The sequence below is a fragment of the Rhinoraja longicauda genome, chromosome 2 (assembly GCF_053455715.1).
Source record: "Rhinoraja longicauda isolate Sanriku21f chromosome 2, sRhiLon1.1, whole genome shotgun sequence".
Classification (NCBI taxonomy): domain Eukaryota; kingdom Metazoa; phylum Chordata; class Chondrichthyes; order Rajiformes; family Arhynchobatidae; genus Rhinoraja; species Rhinoraja longicauda.
The window spans coordinates 26573148-26599672 of NC_135954.1; the positions used below are offsets into that span (position 1 = coordinate 26573148).

The 26525-nt window shown below is 40.0% G+C and overlaps 1 protein-coding gene across 1 annotated transcript in view; it reads right to left on the reverse strand.

Moving 5' to 3' along the window:
- Positions 1-4143: 4143 nt before the first annotated feature.
- apbb1ip (amyloid beta (A4) precursor protein-binding, family B, member 1 interacting protein) overlaps positions 4144-26525 on the reverse strand; it is a 112460-nt gene continuing 90078 nt past the window's right edge. Inside the window, exons 8-14 of the mRNA XM_078427607.1 lie at positions 20992-21063; positions 17412-17555; positions 16934-17044; positions 14637-14735; positions 12317-12416; positions 10883-10959; positions 4144-5520 (exon numbers count right to left, since the gene is read on the reverse strand). Of these exons, the coding sequence (XP_078283733.1) occupies positions 4909-5520; positions 10883-10959; positions 12317-12416; positions 14637-14735; positions 16934-17044; positions 17412-17555; positions 20992-21063 (1215 nt within the window). The 3' untranslated portion in view covers positions 4144-4908. The remainder of the gene's footprint in view (positions 5521-10882; positions 10960-12316; positions 12417-14636; positions 14736-16933; positions 17045-17411; positions 17556-20991; positions 21064-26525) is intronic.

Below are 26525 nucleotides of genomic sequence, written 5' to 3' on the forward strand. Positions count from 1 at the left end.
CACTCTCCCTAGCAATGTAATTGGAAGATTCATCCATTTCTTCAAGTCCTCCTCAATTTTTTTAATTAGTGGTTTATAATTTAGTTTATACAGATTATTTAACTTATTATCTACTTTAACCCCTAAGTACTTCATGCCTTCTTTTTGCCATTTAAACTGACTTTCTCTTTTACATTGATCATAATTACCTTCAGAAAGAGGCATTATTTCAGTTTTATCTTTATTAATTTTATATCCTGATACTTTCCCATATTCTTCCAGTCTGAAATATAATTTTCTTAAGGATTCCAATGGTCTAGTAAGACAAATTAAAACATCATCTGCAAATAAAGTAATTTTGTGATTTTCCTGATTCACTTTAAATCCTTCAATGTCTAAATCTGATCTTATTAGCTCTGCCAGAGGTTCAATGGCCAATACAAATAAAGCCGGTGACAAGGGACATCCCTGTCTACTAGATCTTTCCAAATTAAATGATTGAGAAGATTGGCCATTTGTCACCACTTTGGCTTTAGGTTGTTTATAAAGAGCTTTTACCCAGTTAATGAAACCATTTCCTAATCCGTACTTCTCTAATACTTTAAATAAAAAATCCCATTCTAACCTGTCAAACGCCTTTTCAGCATCTAAAGCAACTGCTACGCTCAATTCCTTTCTTTTCTGTGCTAAATGTAAAATACTTATAAATCTTGCTACATTATCAGATATTTTCCTTTTTTTGACAAATCCAGTTTGGTCCTCTTTAACCAGCTTTGGTAAATATTCTGCCAATCTCCTTGCCAAAAGTTTAGCAACTATTTTATAATCTGCATTCAACAATGATATTGGTCTATAAGAAGATGCATTTAAAGGGTCTTTCCCTTTTTTAAAAATTACGGTTATAATTGCCAGTGAGAAGGATTCTGGTAATGTAGAAGTTTTTTCCGCTTGATGTATCACTTCCATAAATACTGGTAACAACAAATCTTTAAATTTTTTATAGAACTCAGGCGGGAAACCATCTTCCCCTGGAGATTTATTACTTGGTAAAGAATATAATACTTCCTCCACCTCTCTCAAAGTAAAGGAGGCATTTAGTCCCATCTGCTCCTCATTAGAGATTGTTGGTAATTGTATCTTGGATAAAAAATTATTTATCTTAATTTCATCCTTTTCAGATTCAGAATGGTACAGATTAGTGTAGAATTGCTTAAATACCTCATTGATTTCTCTAGGTTTATAAGTAATAATGTTTTGATCTGTTCTAATTGAATTTATTGTTCTTGATATTTGTTCTTCTTTCAGTTGCCATGCCAATACCTTGTGCGCTCTTTCTCCTAATTCATAATATCTTTGGTTAGTTCGTAATATTAGTTTTTCTGTTCTGTAAGTATGTAAAGTATTGTATTGAAATTTTTTATTTGCAAGTTGTGTTTTTTTCGTATCTGAAGAAGTTTTCTGTAAGTCTTTTTCTAATACGGTGATTTCTTTTTCTAATCTTTCAGATTCCTTCCTATAGTCTTTCTTTATCTTAGATGAGTAGCTTATAATTTGGCCTCTCAAATAAGCCTTCATTGCATCCCATACAATAAATTTATCTTCAACTGAATTTAAATTTGTTTCCAAAAATAATTCAATTTGTCCTCGAATAAAATCACAAAAGTCTTGCCTTTTCAATAGTAAAGAGTTGAGTCTCCATCTATAGACTGACTGTTCTTTATCTGGCATCGTAATTTTCATTAATAATGGTGAGTGATCCGATAACAATCTAGCCTTGTAATCTATTTGTATTATTCTACCCCTTAATTGAGCTGAAATCAAAAATCGATCTATTCTAGAATATGTATCATGTCTATTGGAATAGAAGGAGTAGTCTCTTTCCCTGGGATGGCTTTTCCTCCAAACATCTATTAAATTTAAATTTTCCATTAAATTCAAGGTTGTCTTCGCTGCTCTTGTCCTTGTCATTGTCCTTGATGATCTATCCATTACTGGATCTAAACAAAAATTGAAATCTCCCCCTATCAATATATTTTCATGTGCTTCCGCCAGATTTGAAAAGGTACCCTGCACAAACTTCTCATCATCTATATTTGGTGCATATATATTCATTAAGGTCCACAATTCTGAGAAAATTTGACAATGTACCATTACAAACATTGAGACATTGAGATCAGTTCTAGGTACAATAAGTTAACCCAGTTATCTAATCTGGGACCGTCCTAGTCCATTTTGTTACATATCATGGTGCATTTACTGAGAGTCACAGGGAATCTATAACTTTTTATTTTCTGTTAAAACAGTGGAATTGGAAATTCAAAGTACATAGGCCTCCTCCAGTGCCATAGTGAGGCCCGCCGGAAATTGGAGGAGTAGCACCTCATATTTCGCCTGGGCAGTTTGCAGCCCGGTGGTATGAATGTCGACTTCTCCAACTTCAGATAGCTCCTCTGTCCCTCCCTTCCCCTCCTCCTTCCCAGATCTCCCTCTATCTTCCTGTCTCCACCTATATCCTTCCTTTGTCCCGCCCCCCTGACATCAGTCTGAAGAAGGGCCTCGACCCGAAACGTCACCCATTCCTTCTCTCCCGAGATGCTGCCTGACCTGCTGAGTTACTCCAGCATTTTGTGAATAAATCGATTTGTACCAGCATCTGCAGTTATTTTCTTATACTACTTATTGTACATAGGAGAATATTGGTTATTGAATATTTTTACCTTCAATGGAACAAAATTGACAGAAGTGGGTATAACATACTTTCATGTAATTAAATATGAATTATATCCATTTTATTTATTAAGCAGCTTGTGCTCAGTCTTCAGATTTCTGGGTAGCACAGTGGTGCAGCTGGAAGTGGAGGTGTGATCAAGTATGTCAATTGTTATCTCCGTAATTACTTATTCTTATCATTCTTTCATACTTATGTACAAAACATTTACTAATTTCTCACACCCTCATACACTTTATGGAGGTATAGGGCAGACTTTTCAGTTTTAATGTAAAGACTCTTGGCTTTTCCCAAATTACATTGTCCTATTCCCATATTAGAATGCCTTTAAAAGATTAGAATTTTATTTTAGTTGTACCGTAGTATCTAGTTCCAACCAAATTTACATTTGACTTCCTCTGTATTTCCAACATAAGGCCTGATGGGAACCTACCAAAGGCCAGTGGAAAATTGCAAGGATTCTTATGTTAAGAATTTCAGTAGGCTTTGTGCGCAGCACAAGCTCTCTACAACTCTTTGGTAAACGAATAATCCTTATGGCAGCATTTGTGCTCGGTAAGTCTGTCGCTGGCGATAGTTCCTGGTTCACTTCTTTAGCTGAGACCCTTTCTGGAGATCAGCAAGCTAAGCATATCTGGTCTAGGTGGTGGCATCCAAATAGGTGTAATTGGCTCCACAATAGAGAACATAGAAAAGCCCCATTTAAAGATACATATATATGAAAAGAAATGGATCTGCGACTATGCTCAGGGGGCCTTAGGTAGTAAGGATGAATAAAGAGAGCATGAGGTATTTCCTGTGGTAGGTGTGGCAGATACTTCCATATTGATTTGGTGACTTGTGGACATTGATGTGAATGTGTCCATCACTAACCACACAGACGTTTGCCGGGGGTCAGAGCTTCAAGAGGTGTGGATTGTCAAGGCTACCTTTTCTTTGCAAAATAAACTTGACTGATCAAGGTGCAGATTTCATTCAGCATTGCTCACATTGAGATGATAATATTAATAGGATATTGTGGAATCCCCAATAGAATAGAATTGCTTTGATTGCGGTCATAAAAGTCCTAGTCATTAAATTTCCCAGATCCCAGGACCATCCGTATTGACACCCAGCATTTCAGAGTGAAGACTTCTGCAGTCTCGACTTGTCAGGAAAGCATGTAAGATTTACTACTGGGAAACTTTTCATACACTAATTGTAATGTCATGAATATTAGCTTTAATCAGATATTCCCCTCCTTTCAACAGTAGCTGCTCTATATGTAGAAATCAGATTCAGTGAGTGGTAAAATCATTCTTAAAACAGAAGAAAGGAAAATTCAGAATTCTTTCTGAAATGTGCAGTACATTAGGTAGCCATGGTATACTATTTATATGATTTTAATAACAATACAATGAAAATATACTCATTATAGAGTTTTAGTTTCCGTCACAATTAAGAAGATTGTAGACATTATGAACACAGAAAATTTGGTGAGACTGGTTGAGTTCCTTCTAGGTAGGGTGTTAGTCAAATTCAAAACGGCATTGTCTGTTGACCAATAATGAAACAGTGGAGCCCCAGACTAAGTGTGTGGGTATCTACTAAAATGGTAAATTGCTTGATAACTCTGCCTCCTGTATCACTGTTCAATTTTACAAACACAAACTTATGAGTTTTAATGGATCTTTAACTAGAAAGAAATGGAACCAAGAAAGCTCAAAATCCAGGGTTGGTAGCCATTTTCACCAAGGTACTGAATTTGTTCTTTGTTCTGCTATACTGTATTGAGAATGAAGAAGAATGTATTTAACGCATCTGATAAATCCTTTTAATAACTTGTCCAAACAGAAATTCTTCATGTGAGCCTAGATGTGGTTTGTGAGCTGTTTGACCACAATCCCGGCGTAGGTAAGCAATGGTCATTTGATCTCTGCACATACCCAAGTTATAGCTGTTAGAAATGCAAACTCTTCCTGTTTCACATCCTTCTAAACTGGAGATCACACATTAAACACCGCCATCAATCATACAACAACATGTTTCAATATTGGGGCCTTTGAGTTCAACTAAATCAGTAAGAGAAATTGAAAAGGGGACCTCACCAAGCTGGATTTGCCCTTTGATAGCATTTCAGTTCTCTCTCTTAAAATAACATGTAAAACATGTTGGTAAATTGTTTAGTATAGTTTCAAAGCTTTGTTTTGAAATGCTTGTACTTATTCATTCTGTGCAGCTCTTTTTTTCTGTAGGACTTTCATGAGATCTGACATCAGGTCTGGCTTGTCCGGGACTGCAGGTCTAGAATTGGAGCTCCGTGTGCTGTTTTCACTCCTCTTTGGCACGACTATTTTTGCAGCATTGGTGGCTGGAGCTGGAGCTGGAGGAGGAGGGGGAGGGGGTGGAGGTGGAGGTGCCGGCCCTCCACCTGAAGTGCTGTTAAAGCAAGGAGGAGGCGGTGGCAGGAAATCTGGAGGTGGCTCCGGTAAACTCTCTGGATCCGGTGGGGGTGGAGGTAAATCCGCAAAGAGAACATTTGGCTTTGCTTGATTCATTGCACCTGAATTTTTCCGTTTGAGTAAGGTTGGAGGTGGTGCTGCTGATGGTGTTGAAGATGGAACATATCGGACAGGTGTTGGAGGAGGAATCGAAAAGAGCTTTGGCATGGATGGCGCTGCTGCATTTAGAGGAGCTTTGAAAGGTAGAGGAGGAGGTTCAAATGATGGAGGAGGAGGTGGAAGATCCTCTTCATTGAAATCGTTAGGGCCTTGATACATTATTTGCGCAGGTGGCGGTGGGAGGAAGGTATCAATATCTTTTGTCGTCTTCACCTTAAAATTAAAAATAGATGTTATTTTATGAGCCACTCACACAACAAACATTGATTGTAGTTGTTTTCCTAAATAATAATGTTATTATTTAGTAACCCCTCAGTTAACTCCTTTTCCTGGCTTGGCTAAGATTTTAATTTGCCTTTACTTCCTAAAACTCAGTGCCATTCATCCTGGGCGAGGGAAGTCAGGGACAGCATAAAAATTAAGGAGAGGAAGTATAACATAGCAAAGAAGAGTGGGAAGACAGAGGATTGGGACTCTTTTAAAGAGCAACAAAAGTTAACTAAAAAGGCAATACGGGGAGAAAAGATGAGGTACGAGGGTAAACTAGCCAATAATATAAAGGAGGATAGCAAAAGTTTTTTTAGGTACGTGAAGAGGAAAAAAATAGTCAAGGCAAATGTGGGTCCCTTGAAGACAGAAGCAGGGGAATTTATTATGGGGAACAAAGAAATGGCAGACGAGTTAAACCGTTACTTTGGATCTGTCTTCACTGAGGAAGATACACACAATCTCCCAAATGTTCTAGGGGCCGGAGAACCTAGGGTGATGGAGGAACTGAAGGAAATCCACATTAGGCAGGAAATGGTGTTGGGTAGACTGATGGGACTGAAGGCTGATAAATCCCCAGGGCCTGATGGTCTGCATCCCAGAGTACTTAAGGAGGTGGCTCTAGAAATAGTGGAAGCATTGGAGATCATTTTTCAATGTTCTATAGATTCAGGATCAGTTCCTGTGGATTGGAGGATAGCAAATGTTATCCCACTTTTTAAGAAAGGAGGGAGAGAGAAAACGGGTAATTATAGACCAGTTAGTCTGACATCAGTGGTGGGGAAGATGCTCATAAAAGACGAAATTGCTGAGCATTTGGATAGCAGTAACGGGATCATTCCGAGTCAGCATGGATTTACGAAGGGGAAATCATGCTTGACAAATCTACTGGAATTTTTTGAGGATGTAACTAGGAAAATTGACAAGGGAGAGTCAGTGGATGTGGTGTACCTCGACTTTCAGAAAGCCTTCGACAAGGTCCCACATAGGAGATTAGTGGGCAAAATTAGGGCACATGGTATTGGGGGTAGGGTACTGACATGGATAGAAAATTGGTTGACAGACAGAAAGCAAAGAGTGGGGATAAATGGGTCCCTTTCGGAATGGCAGGCAGTGACCAGTGGGGTACCGCAAGGTTCGGTGCTGGGACCCCAGCTATTCACGATATACATTAATGACTTAGACGAAGGGATTAAAAGTACCATTAGCAAATTTGCAGATGATACTAAGTTGGGGGGTAGTGTGAATTGTGAGGAAGATGCAATAAGGTTGCAGGGTGACTTGGACAGGTTGTGTGAGTGGGCGGATACATGGCAGATGCAGTTTAATGTAGATAAGTGTGAGGTTATTCACTTTGGAAGTAAGAATAGAAAGGCAGATTATTATCTGAATGGTGTCAAGTTAGGAGGAGGGGGAGTTCAACGAGATCTGGGTGTCCTAGTGCATCAGTCAATGAAAGGAAGCATGCAGGTTCAGCAGGCAGTGAAGAAAGCCAATGGAATGTTGGCCTTCGTAACAAGAGGAGTTGAGTATAGGAGCAAAGAGGTCCTTCTACAGTTGTACCGGGCCCTGGTGAGACCGCACCTGGAGTACTGTGTGCAGTTTTGGTCTCCAAATTTGAGGAAGGATATTCTTGCTATGGAGGGCGTGCAGCGTAGGTTCACTAGGTTAATTCCCGGAATGGCGGGACTGTCGTATGTTGAAAGGCTGGAGCGATTGGGCTTGTATACACTGGAATTTAGAAGGATGAGGGGGGATCTTATTGAAACATATAAGATAATTAGGGGATTGGACACATTAGAGGCAGATAACATGTTCCCAATGTTGGGGGAGTCCAGAACAAGGGGCCACAGTTTGAGAATAAGGGGTAGGCCATTTAGAACGGAGATGAGGAAGAACTTTTTCAGTCAGAGGGTGGTGAAGGTGTGGAATTCTCTGCCTCAGAAGGCAGTGGAGGCCAGTTCGTTGGATGCTTTCAAGAGAGAGCTGGATAGAGCTCTTAAGGGTAGCGGAGTGAGGGGGTATGGGGAGAAGGCAGGAACGGGGTACTGATTGAGAGTGATCAGCCATGATCGCATTGAATGGCGGTGCTGGCTCGAAGGGCTGAATGGCCGACTCCTGCACCTATTGTCTATTGTCTATTGTCTATTGTCTATTGTCTATTATTTGGATTATGCTGATCTCTACTCTGGCGGGCGGTGGAAGCTGGATCATTCGAAAAAATTTAAATGGAACATAAAATATAGAAGTACAGCACAGGAGCAGGCCCTTCAGCCCACAAAGTCTGTGCCCAGCATAAAGCCAAGACCAACTCTTACCTGCATTCACAATAATCCATATCTCGCCATATTCCTCCACTCCCTGCATATACATGTGCCTATCGAAAATACTCTTAAATGCCATTATCGTGTCGGCCTCCAACACACCCCTGCAGTGGTTCCAGGTACTCACCACTCTTTGTGTCTCCTTTAAATTTTGTGCCTCTCCGCTTAAAGCTATACCTTCTAGGATTTCATGGAGGTGGATAAATCAAGGAAAAGAAGGGAATGGAGAAAGGGCACAGAAGAGGAGCTGAGGCCAGCATATATCAGCCATGATCTTATTAAATGGCAGGTGAACCCTAAAGGCCTGATGGCCTACTCCTGTTTCTATTTTCTTGTGTTCCTGTGCACATGTGGTAACTTATTAAAGAGAAAAGCTTATCATTATAAAGTGGCAAAATAATGCATTAGTTTCAATTATCTTCCCAGCTGAGTTGCTGAGCCTGGTACAGGAACCTGGAGTCATTTTAATATTTGCTAAGTAGTATGATTCTTTCCCCATCTATCCCAGACATGCAAGGACATGACAACATAAGTCGTCGAAACAGAACTGTCCCATATAGTCCTGTGAGTCCGCACTGCCGTTAGTGCTCTGTCATTCACTAGGAGCACCAGGATTTGATGGCCTGAGTTATAGGGAGAGGAAGGGCAGGCTAAAACTTTATTCCTTGGAGTGTACAAAACTGAGCAGTGACCTTACAGACATGTATAAATTCATGAGCGGCTGCATGAGTTGAAGGTACACAGTTTTATTTCTCTGGGAAGGGGCATTAAAAACCAGAAGGCATAGGTTTAAGGTGAGAGGGGAAATATTTAAAAGGAACCTAAGGTGTAACTTCTTCACACGGAGACATATGGAATAAGTTGCCAGAGGAATTGGTTCAGGAAGGTACAATAACAACATTTAAAATACATTTGGACAGGTACATGAATAGGTTAGAATTATCATCATATCATATATATGCAGCCGGAAACAGGCCTTTTCGGCCCACCAAGTCCGTGCCGCCCAGCGATCCCCGCACATTAACACTATCCTACACCCACTAGCGACAATTTTTACCTTTACCCAGCCAATTAACCTACATACCTGTACGTCTTTGGAGTGTGGGAGGAAACCGAAGATCTCGGAGAAAACCCAAGCAGGTCACGGGGAGAACGTACAAACTCCTTACAGTGCAGCACCCGTAGTCAGGATCGAACCTGAGTCTCCGGCGCTGCATTCGCTGTAAAGCAGCAACTCTACCGCTGCGCTACCGTGCCAACTATGGGCAAATGGGACTAGCTTAGGTGAAGTAAGGCTTCATCAATGGCTGGGCCACAGGGCTTGTTTCTGTGCTGTACGATTCCATGACTCTAATTTTAATCAGCATAAGTTTTAATTTTTAGATCTATTTAAAGATATGATAATTGTTTTTCAATGTCTCTCATCAGGCATATTTGGAGACTGTTGAAGAAGCCTTCCTTCATTCGGAGCTAACAGGGTGGTCTAAAGCTGGGCCCCCTGGCCTGAAGCCAGGTCACTCTCATTGACCATCCTGTGGATGGTTGCAGAAGGGATGTCCCATGGTGGAGAACAAAGGTGAGATGCAGGCTAATTTTTAAACTTGTTACCCAGTAGTTTGGAGAAATAAATCATCATCTCTGGTAAATGATGCCATGATCCTCTCCACATATAACACAATTGTGCACACAGGCTTCGAGCCTGCAACAGTGAGGTCAGTGAATTTGAAATGAACAGTTGACCTCATGCTTTTACATGCAATGATATGAGTGAGATTGCCTATGAAACAAGTCCTGGAATCCTCACAGATATTCCCAATGTCTGTGATCCCATTGGTAAGACTTTAATTTTGTGGAGGATGGGAGAAGGGGGAGGGTTAAAGTCACACACTGCTCATTGTCTGGGTATCCACATTCAACAGCATGGACTTGTCTGTTGCTAAGAGGATTCTTCTCCCATCACCTGTCTGAAGGCAAAGCTAAGGCAAAGAAGGTTGCTCTAATTGAAAGAGCGCTATGTTTTAAGATCATGCTTTACATTCCAGATCCCATGTATCATCTTACTGTCCATTTTTCCAAGCCAATGTTTGTGCTATTGAGGCTACACAATCAATGTTTTGGAGGAAATCTATGTACTCACTAGTTAAACTTAGAATATAGAACAGAAGAAAGGTCTCGACCCGAAACGGCACCCATTCCTTCTCTCCAGAGATGCTGCCTGTCCCGCTGAGTTACTCCAGCATTTTGTGTCTACCTTCGATTTAAACCAGCATCTACAGTTCTTTCCTACACATAGAGCAGGGCAGCACAGTTCAGCCCACAATGTTTGTACTGAACATGATGAACTGATCTAATCTGCCTATACATGATTCATATCCTTCTATTCCCTGTGTTGGAAAATGGACTATTGGAGACATGTGAGTGCGCTACTCCCATTACACCCTGCACTTCCATGTGCCGCTCTAAAAGCTTCTTAAATGCTACTATCACATCTGCCTTCACAACTCTCTGTGTAAAATAATTTGCCCCGCGCATCTCTTTTAAACTATTCCCCTCTCACCTTATAACTGTGCCCTCCAGTGTTGGACATTTCCACCCTGGGGAAAAAGTTCTGACTGTCTATCCTATCTATGCCTCTCATCATTTTATATACTTCCATCAAGTCTCACCTCAACCTCCGACATTCTAGAGAAAACAACCCAAGTCTATCCAAACTCTTCCTTTAGCTGAAACCTTCTAATCCTAACCTATGGAATCAAGGGATATGGGGAGAAAGCAGGAATGGGGTATTGATTTTGGATGATCAGCTATAATCATATTGAATGGCGGTGCTGTCTTGAAGGGCCAAATGGCTTACTCCTGCATTTATTTTCTATGTTTCTATCCATTCAGCATTCTGGTAAAAAGATTACCCAAGATAATTATTAAAGATTGTTATCAAAGATTATCCAGGAAAATTAATTTGTCAAGATTTTCACTTTGCTTACCTCTTCATTATACAGTTCTCCAGTTGGGTTCGGAGATCGCTGGGTTTGTCCTGGGTGGCCATTTGCTTGAAGAGGAGCTTGATAACAATATGGAAAAATTGCTTGTTAAGAATTGGTGAGCAACAGATAGACAAACTCAAGGACTTACTTATTGCATAGAATAATTGCATCTCAATCTGCTCAAAAATCTTTATTTTACAAAACATTCCAAACGCAGTGAAACTAAAAGGTTTTGCCTTTTTAATTTTAGTTTTAAATTTCAATTAAAATGACGTACACAGGTTTAATCTGTTTCTTTGTTGAATTCCCAGTCTCAATCACTGAGGAGGTAGATGAAGTGACAAAAAGGTGAGAAAACTCAATTCAGGATTTCCCGTAATCTTTCACGAACATTTCCTGGTGTCAAGCCTTTGAAAAGCATTGAGGACATCTGACAGCAACCCATTTACCCTGCTTTCTGAGAAAGAAAAACCTTTTGCCCTTGTGAGGGAGGGGAGCGGTACAGAGAAAAAGTAAAGGTACTGTCCTTGTAAGAAGAACATTATCTTATATGGTCTCTGTAGAACTATTAATTTTGTGAATGATTGCTGCAATATCTGTTCTTTTAAGCTGAAAATGTTCCTCCTTTTGTTACAACTGTGTTTAGTTTTTTCCACTGCATCTTTCTGTATGATAACCTTTTGACACAGTGAATAATTGCCTGTATAGGAAGGAACGTCAGATGCGGATTTATATTGAAGGTAGATACAAAATGCCAGAGGAACTCAGCATTCATTTTCCAAAGTTTACGGGTTCACAGCCTCTTCCCGGATTCTATGTTGGCCATTTGGAGTTTACTGGGAGGTATTTCAGATGAACAGGCCTCAAATTAAACTTGCTTATGTGTAATTTTTAATGTTATAAACTCCATGATATGATCTTCCCTCACCCAATGCTGGTGTTTAAGAAGGCACCTTCTCATGGGAGTTTGGAAAAGGCAATAGATGTTGGGCTTGCCAGTTGATATCAGATCCCGAGAATCTGCTTTTGTAGGAGTTTTTTTTAGATTTTTATTTAAGTGTTTCATCGTGACATATTGACGCTATGCTTTGCTTGCTTATTAAATACGGTTTATAGTTTGCAAAAGCAATTGTTGGGAGTGACTTCTTTAAGAATATGCAAAGAATGTAACAAGGTGCAATACAAATGCAAGCTATAGCTAGCGTGAACAGAGACATATTTGATGTATTTGATGGACGAGATGACAAAAAAACCCAAGAGATTGTGTGCCCTCAAAGCCACCAAACGATTTAAGAACATACATTGCCATTGACTTCAATGATAAAGCATAGGTATAGAAACATAGAAAATAGGTGCAGGAGTAGGCCATTCGGCCCTTCGAGCCTGCACCTGTATAAGCAGAGGTCTGGAAGGAAAATAGAAGCATTTGTGTACCTGGGGTGATGCTGGTGGTATTGACAGACTTCGCCCATCGTGATGCCAGACCAGCCTTTTGTAATGCCACTTTGTAATTGTCATACAATGTCTTACTGTACTAAAGACAGAAAAGAGAACTCATTATCCTCCATGGATTTGCTTGCAAAAGATGTATTCTGAAATAAAGAACATAGAACAGCACAGCGCAGGAATAGGCCTTTTGGCAATGTCTCTGTTGAAATGATATAAACAATAGACAATAGGTGCAGGAGTAGGCCATTCAGCCCTTCGAGCCAGCACCGCCATTCAATGCGATCATGGCTGATCACTCTCAATCAGTACCCCGTTCTTGCCTTCTCCCCATACCCCCTCACTCTGCTATCCTTAAGAGCCCTATCCAGCTCTCTCTTGAAAGCATCCAACGAACTGGCCTCCACTGCCTTCTGAGGCAGAGAATTCCACACCTTCACCACTCTCTGACTGAAAAAGTTCTTCCTCATCTCCGTTCTAAATGGCCTACCCCTTATTCTTAAACTGTGGCCCCTTGTTCTGGACTCCCCCAACATTGGGAACATGTTTCCTGCCTCTAATGTGTCCAATCCCCTAATTATCTTATATGTTTCAATAAGATCCCCCCTCATCCTTCTAAATTCCAGTGTATACAAGCCTAATTGCTCCAGCCTTTCAACATACGACAGTCCCGCCATTCCGGGAATTAACCTAGTGAACCTACGCTGCAAGCCCTCAATAGCAAGAATATCCTTCCTCAAATTTGGAGACCAAAACTGCACACAGTACTCCAGGTGCGGTCTCACCAGGGCCCGGTACAACTGTAGAAGGACCTCTTTGCTCCTATACTCAACTCCTCTTGTTACGAAGGCCAACATTCCATTGGCTTTCTTCACTGCCTGCTGTACCTGCATGCTTCCTTTCAGTGACTGATGCACTAGGACACCCAGATCTCGTTAAACTAATCTTCTCTGCATGCATGCTATCCATATCCCTCCATTCCCTGCATATTCATATACCTATCTGAAAACCTCTTAAATGCCCACTATTGTATCTGTCTCCACCACCACGTGTTTCAGGCACGTATTAAAACTCTGTATTAAAATATCTGCCCCGCTCATCACCTTTAAATTTTGCCCATCTCATCTTAAAGCTATGCCTTCTAGCCTGTGACATGTCCAACCTGGGAACAAGGATCTGACTGTCAACCCTATCCACGCCTCTCATCATTTTAAATTAATGGTTTACTCCAGCTCTGATTGGTTCTAAAATGGGATAGACGTTTCGAACATTCAATCTGATTCATTCAAAATTTGATATCAACGAAAGGCACTGAGAACACAGAACTGAGATTATGGTTCAATAAATTAAATTGAGTACACTTATACTGTTTGTGTATTTAAATACTGTTATTTAAATATCAAGGTATGTGCAGTTTCAATATAACAAACCAGTTTCTGTTTAGGGTTTCCAGTTGCTGATCAGATTTTCATTGTGTTTTTAGCAAGTGAATTTGGTGAAAGGTGGAAGCCCATATAAAGGAAAATAAAGAAGAACAATTTATTCCAACAGTTGGGATGTCAGTTTACACCTGTATCAAACGTTGATGAGGCTGCACTTGGAGTATTGGCACTTCTGGATGAATAGCCATAGGAAGGATGTCATTAAGCGGGAAAGAATGCAGAAAAGATTCGCAAAGATGTTATTGGGACTGGAGGGCTTGAGTGATAAGGGAACATTAGATAGACTGGGGTTTTCTTTCCCTGGTGCATAGGAAGTTGAGGAGTGACTTCACCGATGTATATAGAATAATGAGGGGTATAGATATGATGATTGTCAAAGTCTTTTTTTCCAGGGGAGGGGAGTCTAAAACTAAAGGGCATTAGTTTAAGGCGTGAGGGGTAACATTAAAGGAGACCTGAGGGTGGTGGGTATTTGGAATGAGCTGGCAGAGAAAGAGGTAGAGGAGGGTACAATTACCAATTTTAAAAGACTGTTGGACTGGTACAGAGATAGGAATGATTTAGAGAGATATAGACCAAACGCAGGCCAGTGCAAGTAGACCAGATAGGCAAATTGGTCGACATGGATGAATTGGGCCACAGTGTTTCCATGCTATATGATATACATTTTTTAAGAGAAAGGTTACAGACAGAAAATCAAGAGAAAAAGTTTGTAAGATCTGTTTTCTAGTGAGGGTGGACTGATTAAGCTTACTCATCAGCGTTCTCATTACTACAGCAAAAAACAAATGGCTGGAGGAACGTTTGTGTCTCTGTTTTCATTACCATATTTGATTAAGAGTTTCAACAATCCCATTTTCACTCACCTTTCCTATTCGTATTCCAGTTACCCACTGTTGTAGAGTCCAAGCATTATCACAGCACAGGTACTTGATGTATTGTGATTCCTTTTGAATCTGGGGATGCTAGCACATCATATTTAATGTCAAAATCAGACATCATTTCTAATGTTTTAAATGTAAAATACAATCAACTGTATGGTCTTGCATTTAAATGTCTGGGCATTGGTTTTGTTGTTAGTGAACAATCTGATATAAATGCAATCTATTTATTTTTTTATTATAGTTTACATAAATAATACGCTGCTAAATTGGGCAAAGTTAAAGAAGAAGTTGGAAAATAAAACTTACTCTATAAATGGTTTTGGACAAATAGCTAGAATTGAGCTATTCAATTTTGCTGACTTTTGTTTGAGATAAGGCGCACACGTCCTCAAAATGAATTTACCACACGAGACAACAATATCAAAACCAACTTTTTTTTGCCATCATTAAATGCGCTTCAGAAGTTGGTGGTGAACTAACTTGTTGAACTGCTGTAGTGTTTCTGGTGAATGTACTCCCTCATTATTGATGGGTTTTACTATATATTTATTTCAATTGCTTTCTATATTAAGTTTGGTCAGTGGTATTTGTTTCATATTCCTTAAATAGATCCAGGGATCTAGCTCTTTGAGCTGTTGAGTCCTATTTTGGCGACAATAGTGGTATCAGAATGTAGACCCAGTGATGATGAAGTCTTTTCATTTAGAACATTTCCAAGTCAGGATGGTGGACAGTGGAAGGGAACCTGCAAGTAATGCTGTCATGCACCTGGTGTGCCTGTCCTACTTGGTGGGAGAGATTGCAGGTTTGGGAGATAGCATTGAGTAACCTGTGCAAGTAAATGCAGTGCATTTTGAAGATGGTGCACACTGCACTCATTTTTTGCCAGTGGTTCACGGACTGAAAGTTTAGGTTGGTGGATAGAGTGCCTGTCAAGTGCGATGGCATTGAGAATCTTGGGCACTGTTAGAACTGTAAGCAGAGTATTCCGTCACACTCCTGAATACATGGGAGTCAAGTAACAATTATAGAATGTTAACTTTTAGATGGGCTTATATCGTTTAGCTTTAGAAAATGAGGTGGGAGCATGATTTTATTTCTTCCTCATAACTGGATACATAAATATTGGAATAAAATCCTTTCTGGATGATGTAATCTTATGATATCACTTTTGTTATGAAGAAGGAAGCAGATTTAATATCTCTACATTTCTGCAACAAAAAACACCTCCACATGATATTGATCTTGCCTGAAATAAACAAGCAAATAATTCACTGTCCTACACCATGATGCCATCATCAGTAAAGAACAAAGTCACCTTGCACTGAGCACTACAATAGATGGTACAAAGATTTTTCAGCTTGTTGAGAAACTTAAGTAGGTGACACCTCAAGTGGCTGGATTAATGGCATGGGTCTTTTTAAGGTAATGTAATTCAATTGGGATTGACTTAAAAGATAAAGGAATTGAAATAAATATAAAACAACGTGCAGAAGATCATTCACTGTTGTATTCCCACTGAATACCCATTGCATTCCAGATGATATAGCATATGACTAGCATATATAAAGTATAATGTCCATGAAATGAAACTTTGGCCATTACATACAGATTCGGTAGGAGAAACATAAATCTTACGTTAATGAAACCTCGGAATATTAAAGCATGGGATTGCTGTACACCTTTATTGGCAACTTGTGAATCTGAAGCAAAACCGATACTTGCCAATCATTATTTCTGAATTATGCCATTTATGTGAAGAATATTGGACAAGGGGTCACTCTTCCAAACTCCAATCAAGAAATATCTAATTGGATATATCATATATATCCACAGCAGTGCAACTGGTAGAGCTGCTGGCTCACAGCCCAGGGTTCGATCCTGATCTTGGGTTCTTTCTGTGTGGACCTTGCACATTCTCCCGATGTTTCTTGGGTTTCTTTCAGGTGCTCCTGTTTCCTGCCACATCGCAAAGATTTGCGGGTGTGTAGTTTAATTGGCCTCTGCAAATTGCCCCTCGTGTGCAAGGAGTAGTTGTGAAACTTGAATGACATAGAATTAGTGTGAAAGGGTCATCGATGGTCAGCTTGCACCTGATGGGCCAAAGAGCCTGTTCCCATGGTATCTTTCTAAACTAAATAATTATGTATGAATATGAGATGATTCCCTAAATTAGAGGCACATCTGAAAGCAGATTTAGTTTGCAATTTCATACATAATTCTTAACAAATTGAAAATTAAAAGCATCTAAAATGTTAAATATATTTGGCATGGTTTACCTTCAGTACAAAGCAATGGTCAGTTGGTGCTTTGTATTTTGCTTTGTAATTCATTCCATAGTAAATATTCACATTCTCAAACTGGATGAAACAAACCAGGTCACAAGACGTCTGTGGGAAAATTAGAACAGAATTGCAATGTCATGGAAATACTAAAGAGAGAAACTCATTGACAACATATCTACCTATTTTCCCTGAATTCCAGGAGGAGCTCTTATCCTTGGTGGGCTAATGGATATATTTTGACTGGCTACATGATATGTTACAGCCACTAGAGGGGAGTGCAATCACCTCTGACGATCCCTTGTTAATAGGTCTCCTTGAGCCCTATTTTGCCATGGGAGTTCTCACTGGGAATCCTGTCCTATTTCACAATATGCCCAAGCAATGTGCGGAAGGATGGGTTCGGATATTTGATTAGGCAGTACTTGACTCAAGAATTCTCATTTAGTAAATGCAGAATTTTATATTTTCTGACCTTAGTTTTTCCTTTTGGAACATAATAAATTCCAGAAGCTCGGAGGAGAAAGTATCGACGCTTCCACGACTTTTTACCATCTTCCTTTACAAAGAGAGCTCCTTCTAGCTCTGGAATAATGACAGATGTTCCACAAAAGCATTCCTGCATGGCAGATAAATGTAATTAAATTGAGAGGAAATGTAAACATATTAGTTTGTATTGATCGAATGTGTTTTTAAATTAGGTTAATAAACATGATTGCCATTAGGTCAGGTATACATAGCGAGATTACTTAAAGCACTATAAATTTAAATGAAAATCAAAAGATTGCAGATGGTGGAAATCTGAAAGAAAAAATGCTGAAAATACCGACTAGCTCAGGCAGCATATATGAAAGGAAAATATATGATGTTTTGAGCCTGGGATGTTTCATAGCCTTTTCCACAGAATCACAGGCTTTCCATTTCCCTTCCCCGGAAGTCTACACATGCCTGTTCTGCAGACAGGTTATTGAGGTGAAATGTTAAAAGAAATGGGTCTAAAGTGTGGATACAAAGAAATGCAGATGTCTGAAGAAGGGTTCTGAGCTAAAACGTTGCCCATCCATGTCCCCCAGAGATGCTGCATCTCCAGAGACCCCAGCATTTTGTGTCTTATTGAACAGGTCTAAAGGTCTGGAAATGAATAAACTAGTGTGTTTTGTCGAGTCTTCCAATTTTTAGTCTGTGATGGGACTATTTTTGTAGACAATGGATAATTAAGCTAAATTCAATCTTGAACCGATGTAAAAGACTGCAGAAGACGTGAATGTGAGTGACTTGTGCCTAATTTGCATTTAGATTCCCTAATACTTTGTGCTGATTTGCCAAGTTCCACTCAAACTCTGCAATTGAAAGCAAAAATCCTGTGACAGTATATCCATGACTAATTGTATGATATCTAAATGTTAAGAAAAAGGAATATTTTGAAGGGATTGAGCTCAATTCTGCCCTCCAGCTGAAAATAGGTGGTTATTTGTGACATAAAGTCTAAATTTTGGTGGACGATTTGGAAACGTCTCACCATGACGTGTGAAAGCAAATGTGTCATATCCTGTTGTGGAGGCTAATAGATTCAGAACAGATTAGAGATTAAATTTGGCACTTGGCCTGTTAGATGAGTCCTGCTTTGGGTATTATTTTCATTGTGATTCGTGGTACAATGCTGCACTGTAGCAACACAATTATATTCTTGGCTCACATCACTGTGCTTATGGTTCATCAGCTTCAGTTTCCTGTTCTCGTGGACAGCTTTTTAACCAGAATTATTATCACATTATATTATATATTACATTATATTATATCACATTATATGTGAGCTTGAAATATGATAAGATAAGAGTAACCTTTTCCAAAATGATTTTCCATAGTGAAAATAACGTTTCTTGTTATGAGGAAATTGATTATATGGATCATCCTAATTGAAGTAATCAAAAGCTAATAATCTGCTTTGGAATGATATAACAAATTGTAGCCTATTAAGCACTGTAGTATTGCAAAGAACTATTAATCAAAGTGAGCTAAGGCAGTGCAGTAAGAATACATTTATGATTAAAATGTCAAAATATAGCGTGAATAAGTATTTACTTACTAGGATTTATTTTCCTTGCATTGCAAAGTGAAAACAATAAACAATAATAGACAATAGACAATAGGTGCAGGAGTCGGCCATTCGGCCCTTCGAGCCAGCTCCGCCATTCAATGTGATCATGGCTGATCATTCTCAATCAGTACCCCGTTCCTACCTTCTCCCCATACCCCCTGACTCCGTTATCCTTAAGAGCTCTATCTAGCTCTCGCTTGAAAGCCGGAGTAACTCAGACTGAAGAAGGGTCTCGACCTGAAACGTCATGCATTCCTTCTCTCTAGAGATGCTGTCTGTCCCGCTGAGTTACTCGAGCATTTTGTGTCTATCTTCCATTAACATTCGATCTGGTTGTGAGGACATTCTGGGGCATTTTGAACATCTCTACACTGGTGGCTCAAGCTCGGCATCTCATGACTGCTGTGAAGCAGCATGTTTGTTCTCCCTGCTGTTGTACTGGTCCTTTTCTTCATTTTGGTGTGATCATGTTGGTTTCTTGACAGGAAAATCAAAACAAAGTGAGGAGAAAAATAATGATACTAATATTTTCTCCTTCTGGTCTGATATGAAATGCGTCCAGAAACATACAAATCAAACAGAGAGCAATGATTTCACCTTGCTCAGTCATTGCTTATCATTGTTATGGTACTCGGGACTCTATCACTGTTGAAGGCTTTTAGTTTAGTTTAGTTGGGAGGTACAACGTGGAAACAGGCCCTTTGGACACTGTCCACATTGACCAACAATCACCCGTACACTAGTTCTATCCTACGCACTAGGGACAATTTACAGAGGCCAATTAACCTACAAACCTGCACTTCTTTGGAATGTGGGAGGAAATTAGAGCACCCGGAGAAAACCCATGTGGTCACAGGGTCAAACCCGAGTCTCACGCTGCAAGGCAGCAACTCTACCGCTGTACCACTGCACCATTATTACCTGATTGCAGCCATATCTTTAAGGTATTGTTTACCTGCAATTTGTTATTTCTGTCCAAAATGTTAAAATTGTGATAGGTTAAAAAAACTGTAGTGTTATAAAAATTATATCAAAAATCAAACAGCATAGCAAAAAAACATTTGATCATCTAGTTCCCTTGTTTTCCTGTGTCATTTTAAAATTAAAAATCCTTTCCAATATCAAGTAACCTTCTTCAAAGTTACTTCTAAATGTGCTTCCAAAACCCTTTCAGGCATTGAATTGCAGATTGAACAGAAGCTTGGGTTCTATAGCTATTAATAATTAATATTTGATTGAATGAATGAATGAATGAATAAGTTTATTGGCCAAGTATGCATATACAAGGAATGTACCTAGGTGCTCCACTCACAAATGACAACACAAACATACAGTTAACAATTAAGAATAAAGCATAAACACATCAAAACAATAAGGATACACCATTACGTCTAAACATGTGGGTGAAAATAAACCAGAGCAAAAAAGAGACTACAGACTTCGGTTATTGAGTAGAACTATCACTCGTGGAAAAAAGCTGTTTTTATGTCTGGCTGTGGCTGCTTTGACAGTCCGGAGTCGCCTTCCAGAGGGAAGTGCTTTGAAGAGTTTGTGGCCAGGGTGAGAGGGGTCAGAGATGATCTTGCCCGCTCGCTTCCTGGCCCTTGCAGTGTACAGTTTGTCAATGGGGGGAAGGTTGCATCCAACAACCTTCTCAGCTGTGCGAACGATCCGTTGCAGCCGCCGGATGTCGTGCTTGGTGGCTGAGCCAAACCAGACCATGATGGAGAAGGTGAGGACGGACTCAATGATAGCAGTATAGAATTGGACCATCATTGCCTGTGGCAGATTGTGTTTCTTTAGTTGCCGCAGGAAGTACATCCTCTGTTGGGCCTTTTTGACTGTGGAGTCGATTTGTTGCTCTCACTAATGCAAATAATTGGTTAGATTATCTTTTGTATCAATTGACAGGCACAACCAAAATAGTGGTTGCTGCAGAAGTTAGGGATTTACTCACCTCCAGTAAAGCTTCCTTATTTTTCTCTTTCATATTCTTTCCTTCTGTTTTCTTTTTTGCAATATAGAAATTCTGGACACAAACACAAAGAAAACATTTTGTGCTGAAATGTAAAGGAAAGCTTCAACTAAGAGATAAGCTATTTATTTTCTAAGGATAAGACAAAATAACTTATAGTCTCCCATCCTTTCCATTATTATCTATAATATAGAGGTAGTACAACAACATTTAAAAGACATTTGGACAGGTGCATGGATAGGAAATTTTGAGGGATTTGGGCCAAATGCAGGCAGATGGGACTAGTGTAAATGGGACATCATAGTCAGCATGGGCAAGTTGGGCTGAAGCACCCATTTCCATGCTGTGACTGTATGGCTCTATTTGTGTTCTGAATGTTGACTGCAAACCTGATTATTGGTCTTTAAAGCAGATATGTAAGTCAGTACATCAAGACTGAAATGACATGCAGATTTCAAATGCTACAAAGTTTACATTGGCCACAATACACTCTTTTGAATTTTGACAGAGAACAAAATCCTTTCTCCGGGAGTTGCAAACTTTAAGATTATTAGTCCAATTATATCATAGTATTATATCTGGCAGTGCTTCAGGCACTGGAGGAAATCCTCTAACATAACATAACATCCTCTATGCCTAAATTCGATGACTTCTATCACGGCGCAATTACTGTCATGCCATTGAATTTAACTCAATGTAACAGTGATGCATCGTTCTTCTGCAGAGACAGAGCAATTAGATGCATCCAATTAGACTCTGATTATTAGAGGATCACTCATTCTCATTTTATTTTATTCCACCTCACCAAGTGGACTGAAACACTATAACTTTCATTGAAACTTTTCAATGCCATATTCTCCTGGAGAATAACTGAGGTTTAATCGTATAACTTGTTATCAACTCTCGTGACAGAGATTCAGTTATGTAAAGAATCAATATGTTCCACATCACCATCTAATCAAATAATGTTGATAATATAAGTGCTGAAAAGATCCAGAAGAGACATAGTGGCAGATCCTAAAATAATTATTTCAGTATACTATGGAGATTTTAGTTTCAATATCACTTAAATGCATCCACCTACATATATTAATAGTAACAAAAAAGCTTCTACAGTGAATTCAGCGATGATTCAGGCTACATGTATTTTAAATCTAAAAATGTTCTTTGAATACATTGTAAAAGAATACAGAAATAGTTTAATATTAATAGTTTCTGGGAGACAAACAACAATCCTCTCTTCACCATTTCTTTTTCCAATACATTTAAAAGACATTTGGACAAGTACATGGAAGGGAAAGATTTAGAATTAAATGTGCCAAATGCAAGTAGGTGGGACAAGTGTAGATGGAGCAACTTGGTTGACGTGGGCAAGTTGGGCCAAAGGGCATGTTTCCATGTTATATGACTCTATGTGTTGACGATAGTTCCTGAATTCAAAGTTTCATCACCTTTCCTGCAAACTTCTGACCTGCATTTCCTATAATATGATCTGTCTGTGACCCACCCTGTCTGTGACCCACCCTGTCTGTGACCCACCCTGTCTGTGACCCACCCTGTCTGTGACTCACCCTGTCTGTGACCCACCCTGTCTGTGACTCACCCTGTCTGTGACCCACCCTGTCTGTGACCCACCCTGTCTGTGACCCACCCTGTCTGTGACTCACCCTGTCCTTTTCTAGATCTCTCTTTGTTTCTTTCAGAGGACAACTGTTACAAGCTCATGGTAATGAAAGACACCAGAGCCCAATGGAAGAAGTGGTCCAGATCACCATTAACAAGAGCTGTTAAAGACAGTATTAGATCAAGGGGTAGCTTACAATGCAATGACATGAACACTGAATTATTGAATTTTAAGTAACCTTCCCTCTTCCCCTCTCTCCTTTGTGTGTAACCTCCACTGCTGGTTAGCACACTACAAAAGTTTGTACATGTGACCTCGGTACATGTGACAATAAACTAAACTAAACTAAACTGAACTCTGGTGAGCACCCATTTCTTCCCCTATATTGCCCCTTTTTCTTTTCTCCCCCTCTTATTTACTTCCTTTTCTCTGGCTCTGTATTTCACTCCTCTTTTCTCCTTATCTGACATCTTTTTGTCTCCTTTGCATGTCTAGCCTCTGACACTTATTCCACCCATCTGCCAATTAAAGTCCCCTCATCTGTATCCACCTGTCAGTTGCAAGCTTTGTCCTGCTCCCACCTCTTTTTCAGCTTTCTCCTCCATCTACACTCAGAATGAAGAAGGGTTCTGACGAAAAACCTTGCTGATCCATTCCATCCACAGATGCTGCCTGACCTGCTGAGTTATTCCAGAACTTTGGATTTTGTTTAGATCAATGAAAAAGGTTGATAGACTTGCCAAAAAGAACAGTGAACCTAATGATTGGGAAAAATGTCACAACTTTGGCAAAGACTACCAATGTCTTTATAAGGAAATGGGAAGAAGAGTACCACAGTAATCTGGTGAGAAATATTAAAAAAAGTCTGTCTAACTTTCTATACGTATATTTGGGCCCCATATCTGAAGAAGGATGTGCTGGCGCTGGAGAGGGTCCAGAAGTTTACGAGAATGATCCCTGGAATGAGTGGGTGAACATATGATGAGCGTTTGACGGTGCTCGGCCTCTACTCCCTGGAGTTTAGAAGGATGAGGGGGGACCACATTGAAACATACTGAATAGTGAAAGACTTGGAGAGAGTGGATGTGGAGAGAATGTTTCCACTAGTGGAAGAGTCTAGAACCAGAGGACATAGCCTCAGAATCAAAGGACATTCCTTTAGGAAGGAGATGAGGAGGAATTTCTTTAGTCAGAGGGTGGTGAATCTGTGGAATTCATTGGCAGAGAAGACTGGAGGCCACGTCATTGGATATTTTCAATGCAGAGATAAATAGATTCTTGATTAGTACGGGTACCAGGGGTTATGGGGAGAAGGCAGGAAAGTGGGGTTGAGAGGGAGAGATAGATCAGCCATGATTGAATGGTGGAGTAGACTTGATGGGCTGAATGGCCTAATTCTGCTCCTAACACTTATGAACTCATGAAAAAGGGGCAAATTAATTAAAGTTAATGCAGTTCTTTGATACAGTGCGACAAGAGATATTATGTGTGGACCAAGAAAATGGCAAAAAAGAAATCTATTTTCAGTCTAAGTTAGAACATACACAGTACATTCCTGATTAATAAGGATGCCAGGGATTACGGGACGAAAGCAGGAGAATGGGGTTGAGAGGGAAAGATAGAACAGCCATGATTGAATGGCAGAATAGACTTAATGGGCCAAATGGTCATTCTGCTCCTAGAACTTATGAACGTGAACTACATAGAATAATACAACAGATGATCAAGCCCATCAGTCCATGATGTCTATGCTGAACATGGTGCCAAATTAAATAATCTATCTGCCTGCACATTATCCATATCACTCCACTCTCTGCATATCCACGTGCCAAGGTAAATGACTTTTAAATGTCACTATTGTATTGCCTCCACTACTACCCTTAGGAGCGCATTCCAGGGACCCACCATTCTCTCTGTGAAAAAACCCACCCTGCAGATCTCCATTAAACATTCCTCCTCTCACCTTCAGGCTGTGCCCTCCTATATTTGACATTTCCGCACAGGAGAAAAGGTTCTGCCTGTCTCCCCTATCTATTGCTTCTCATAACGTTATATACTTTTCCGTCAAGGATGCCTTGAGACACCGCACTCCAGATAGAACAATTCAAGTTTCATTTCATGGAGGAAGACTCAAAAACCCTCCTAAAAATCGTGGCGAACAAATAGGCCAGGAGTGAAAGAGGAGCTGAAAGTAGCCTTTCTCCAAAAGCTTTGGAGAAATCAATGAGACTGACAGCCAACAATATTCTTGACTGTAAGATTTGACTGTCTCCTACAGTTTGGAAAGAGATGGCAATAGAGATCGTAGATGCACTGGGTGTTATTTTCCGAAATTCCAAAAATTCCTAGACATATTCTTACAATGTAGCAAATATAATCCTACTATCTGTGGAATTTGTGGAATTCTGTGGTGGCCGTCAATGGATATTTTTAAGGCAGAGATAGATAGATTCTTGCTTAGTACGGGTGTCGGGTTATAGGGAGATGGCAGGAGAATGGGGCTAGGAGGGAGAGATAGATCAGCCAAGATTGAATAACGGTGTAGACTTGATGGGCCGAATGGCCTAATTCTGCTTCTATCACTTATTTATCAAAGCTCTAAGAGAGAAAACAGGAAGATCGCTGTATTTGTCAACATGAAATTAAATGAATAATTAAATGATTAAGTCATGTTTACCAAATCAGTAAGAACAGGAAGGCAGATTATTATCTGAATGGTGTCAAGTTAGGAAAAGGGGAAGTACAATGAGATCTGTGTGCCCTAGTGCATCAGTCACTGAAAGGAAGCATGCAGGTACAGCAGACAGTGAAGGAAGCCAATGGAATGTTGGCCTTCATAACCAGGGGAGTTGAGTATAGGAGCAAAGAGGTCCTTCTGCAGTTCACAGGGTCCTAGTGAGACCACACCTGGATTATTGTGTGCAGTTTTGGTCTCCAAACCTGAGAAAGGACATTCTTGCTATTGAAGGAGTGCAGCGTAGGTTCACGAGGTTAATGCCCGGAATGGCGGGACTGTCGTACGTTGAAAGACTGGAGCGACTGGGCTTGTTTATTCTGGAACTTAGAAGGATAAGAGGGGATCTTATCGAAACATATAAGATCATTAAGGGGTTGGACACGCTAGAGGCAGGAAACATATTCCCGATGTTGGGGGAATCCCGAACCAGGGGCCACAGTTTAAAAATAAAGGGTGGGCCATTTAGAACGGAGATGAGGAAGAACTTTTTCACTCAGAGAGTTGTGAAGCTGTGGAATTCTCTGCCTCAGAAGGCAGTGGAAGCCAATTCTCTGCATGTTTTCAAGAGAGAGTTAGATAGAGCTCTTAATGATAGCGGAATCAGGGGATATGGGGAGAAGGCAGGAACGGGGCACTGATTGAGAATGATCAGCCATGATTACGGTGAATGGCGATGCTGGCTCGAAGGGCCGAATGGTCTACTCCTGCACCTATTGTCTATTGTCTATAACACCCACTCCCATTCCCATGACACCTTCCCAGAAAATGCAACCTTCTGGATGGATGATCAAGATTTGTGTAAGTGACTTTGCTTATTCACAATTATCTTGAGATGACATATTAAAGTCAGCACATCATCAAAGCATGTGTTCTCTAAATGCTTCAATGTATTTGAGCTCACATGATAAATGAGTTTCCAATTTCAGAGCTGACCTACCTAGCTGAAGCATGTAGATGCAAGGAAGCAATATGGCAAAGTCACCATCCTAAGATGGATTCATAAAATGTAGAAATACCCATCAAATGCTCTGTCTTTTCCGAAAACCTTTGAAATCCTTTTTCTATTTCTTGCAAATGTTTTTTGGGGTGGGTGTTTCCAACACTGACAACCCATTTTGCACATTTCATGTTTCTTCAAATAAACTAACTTAAATT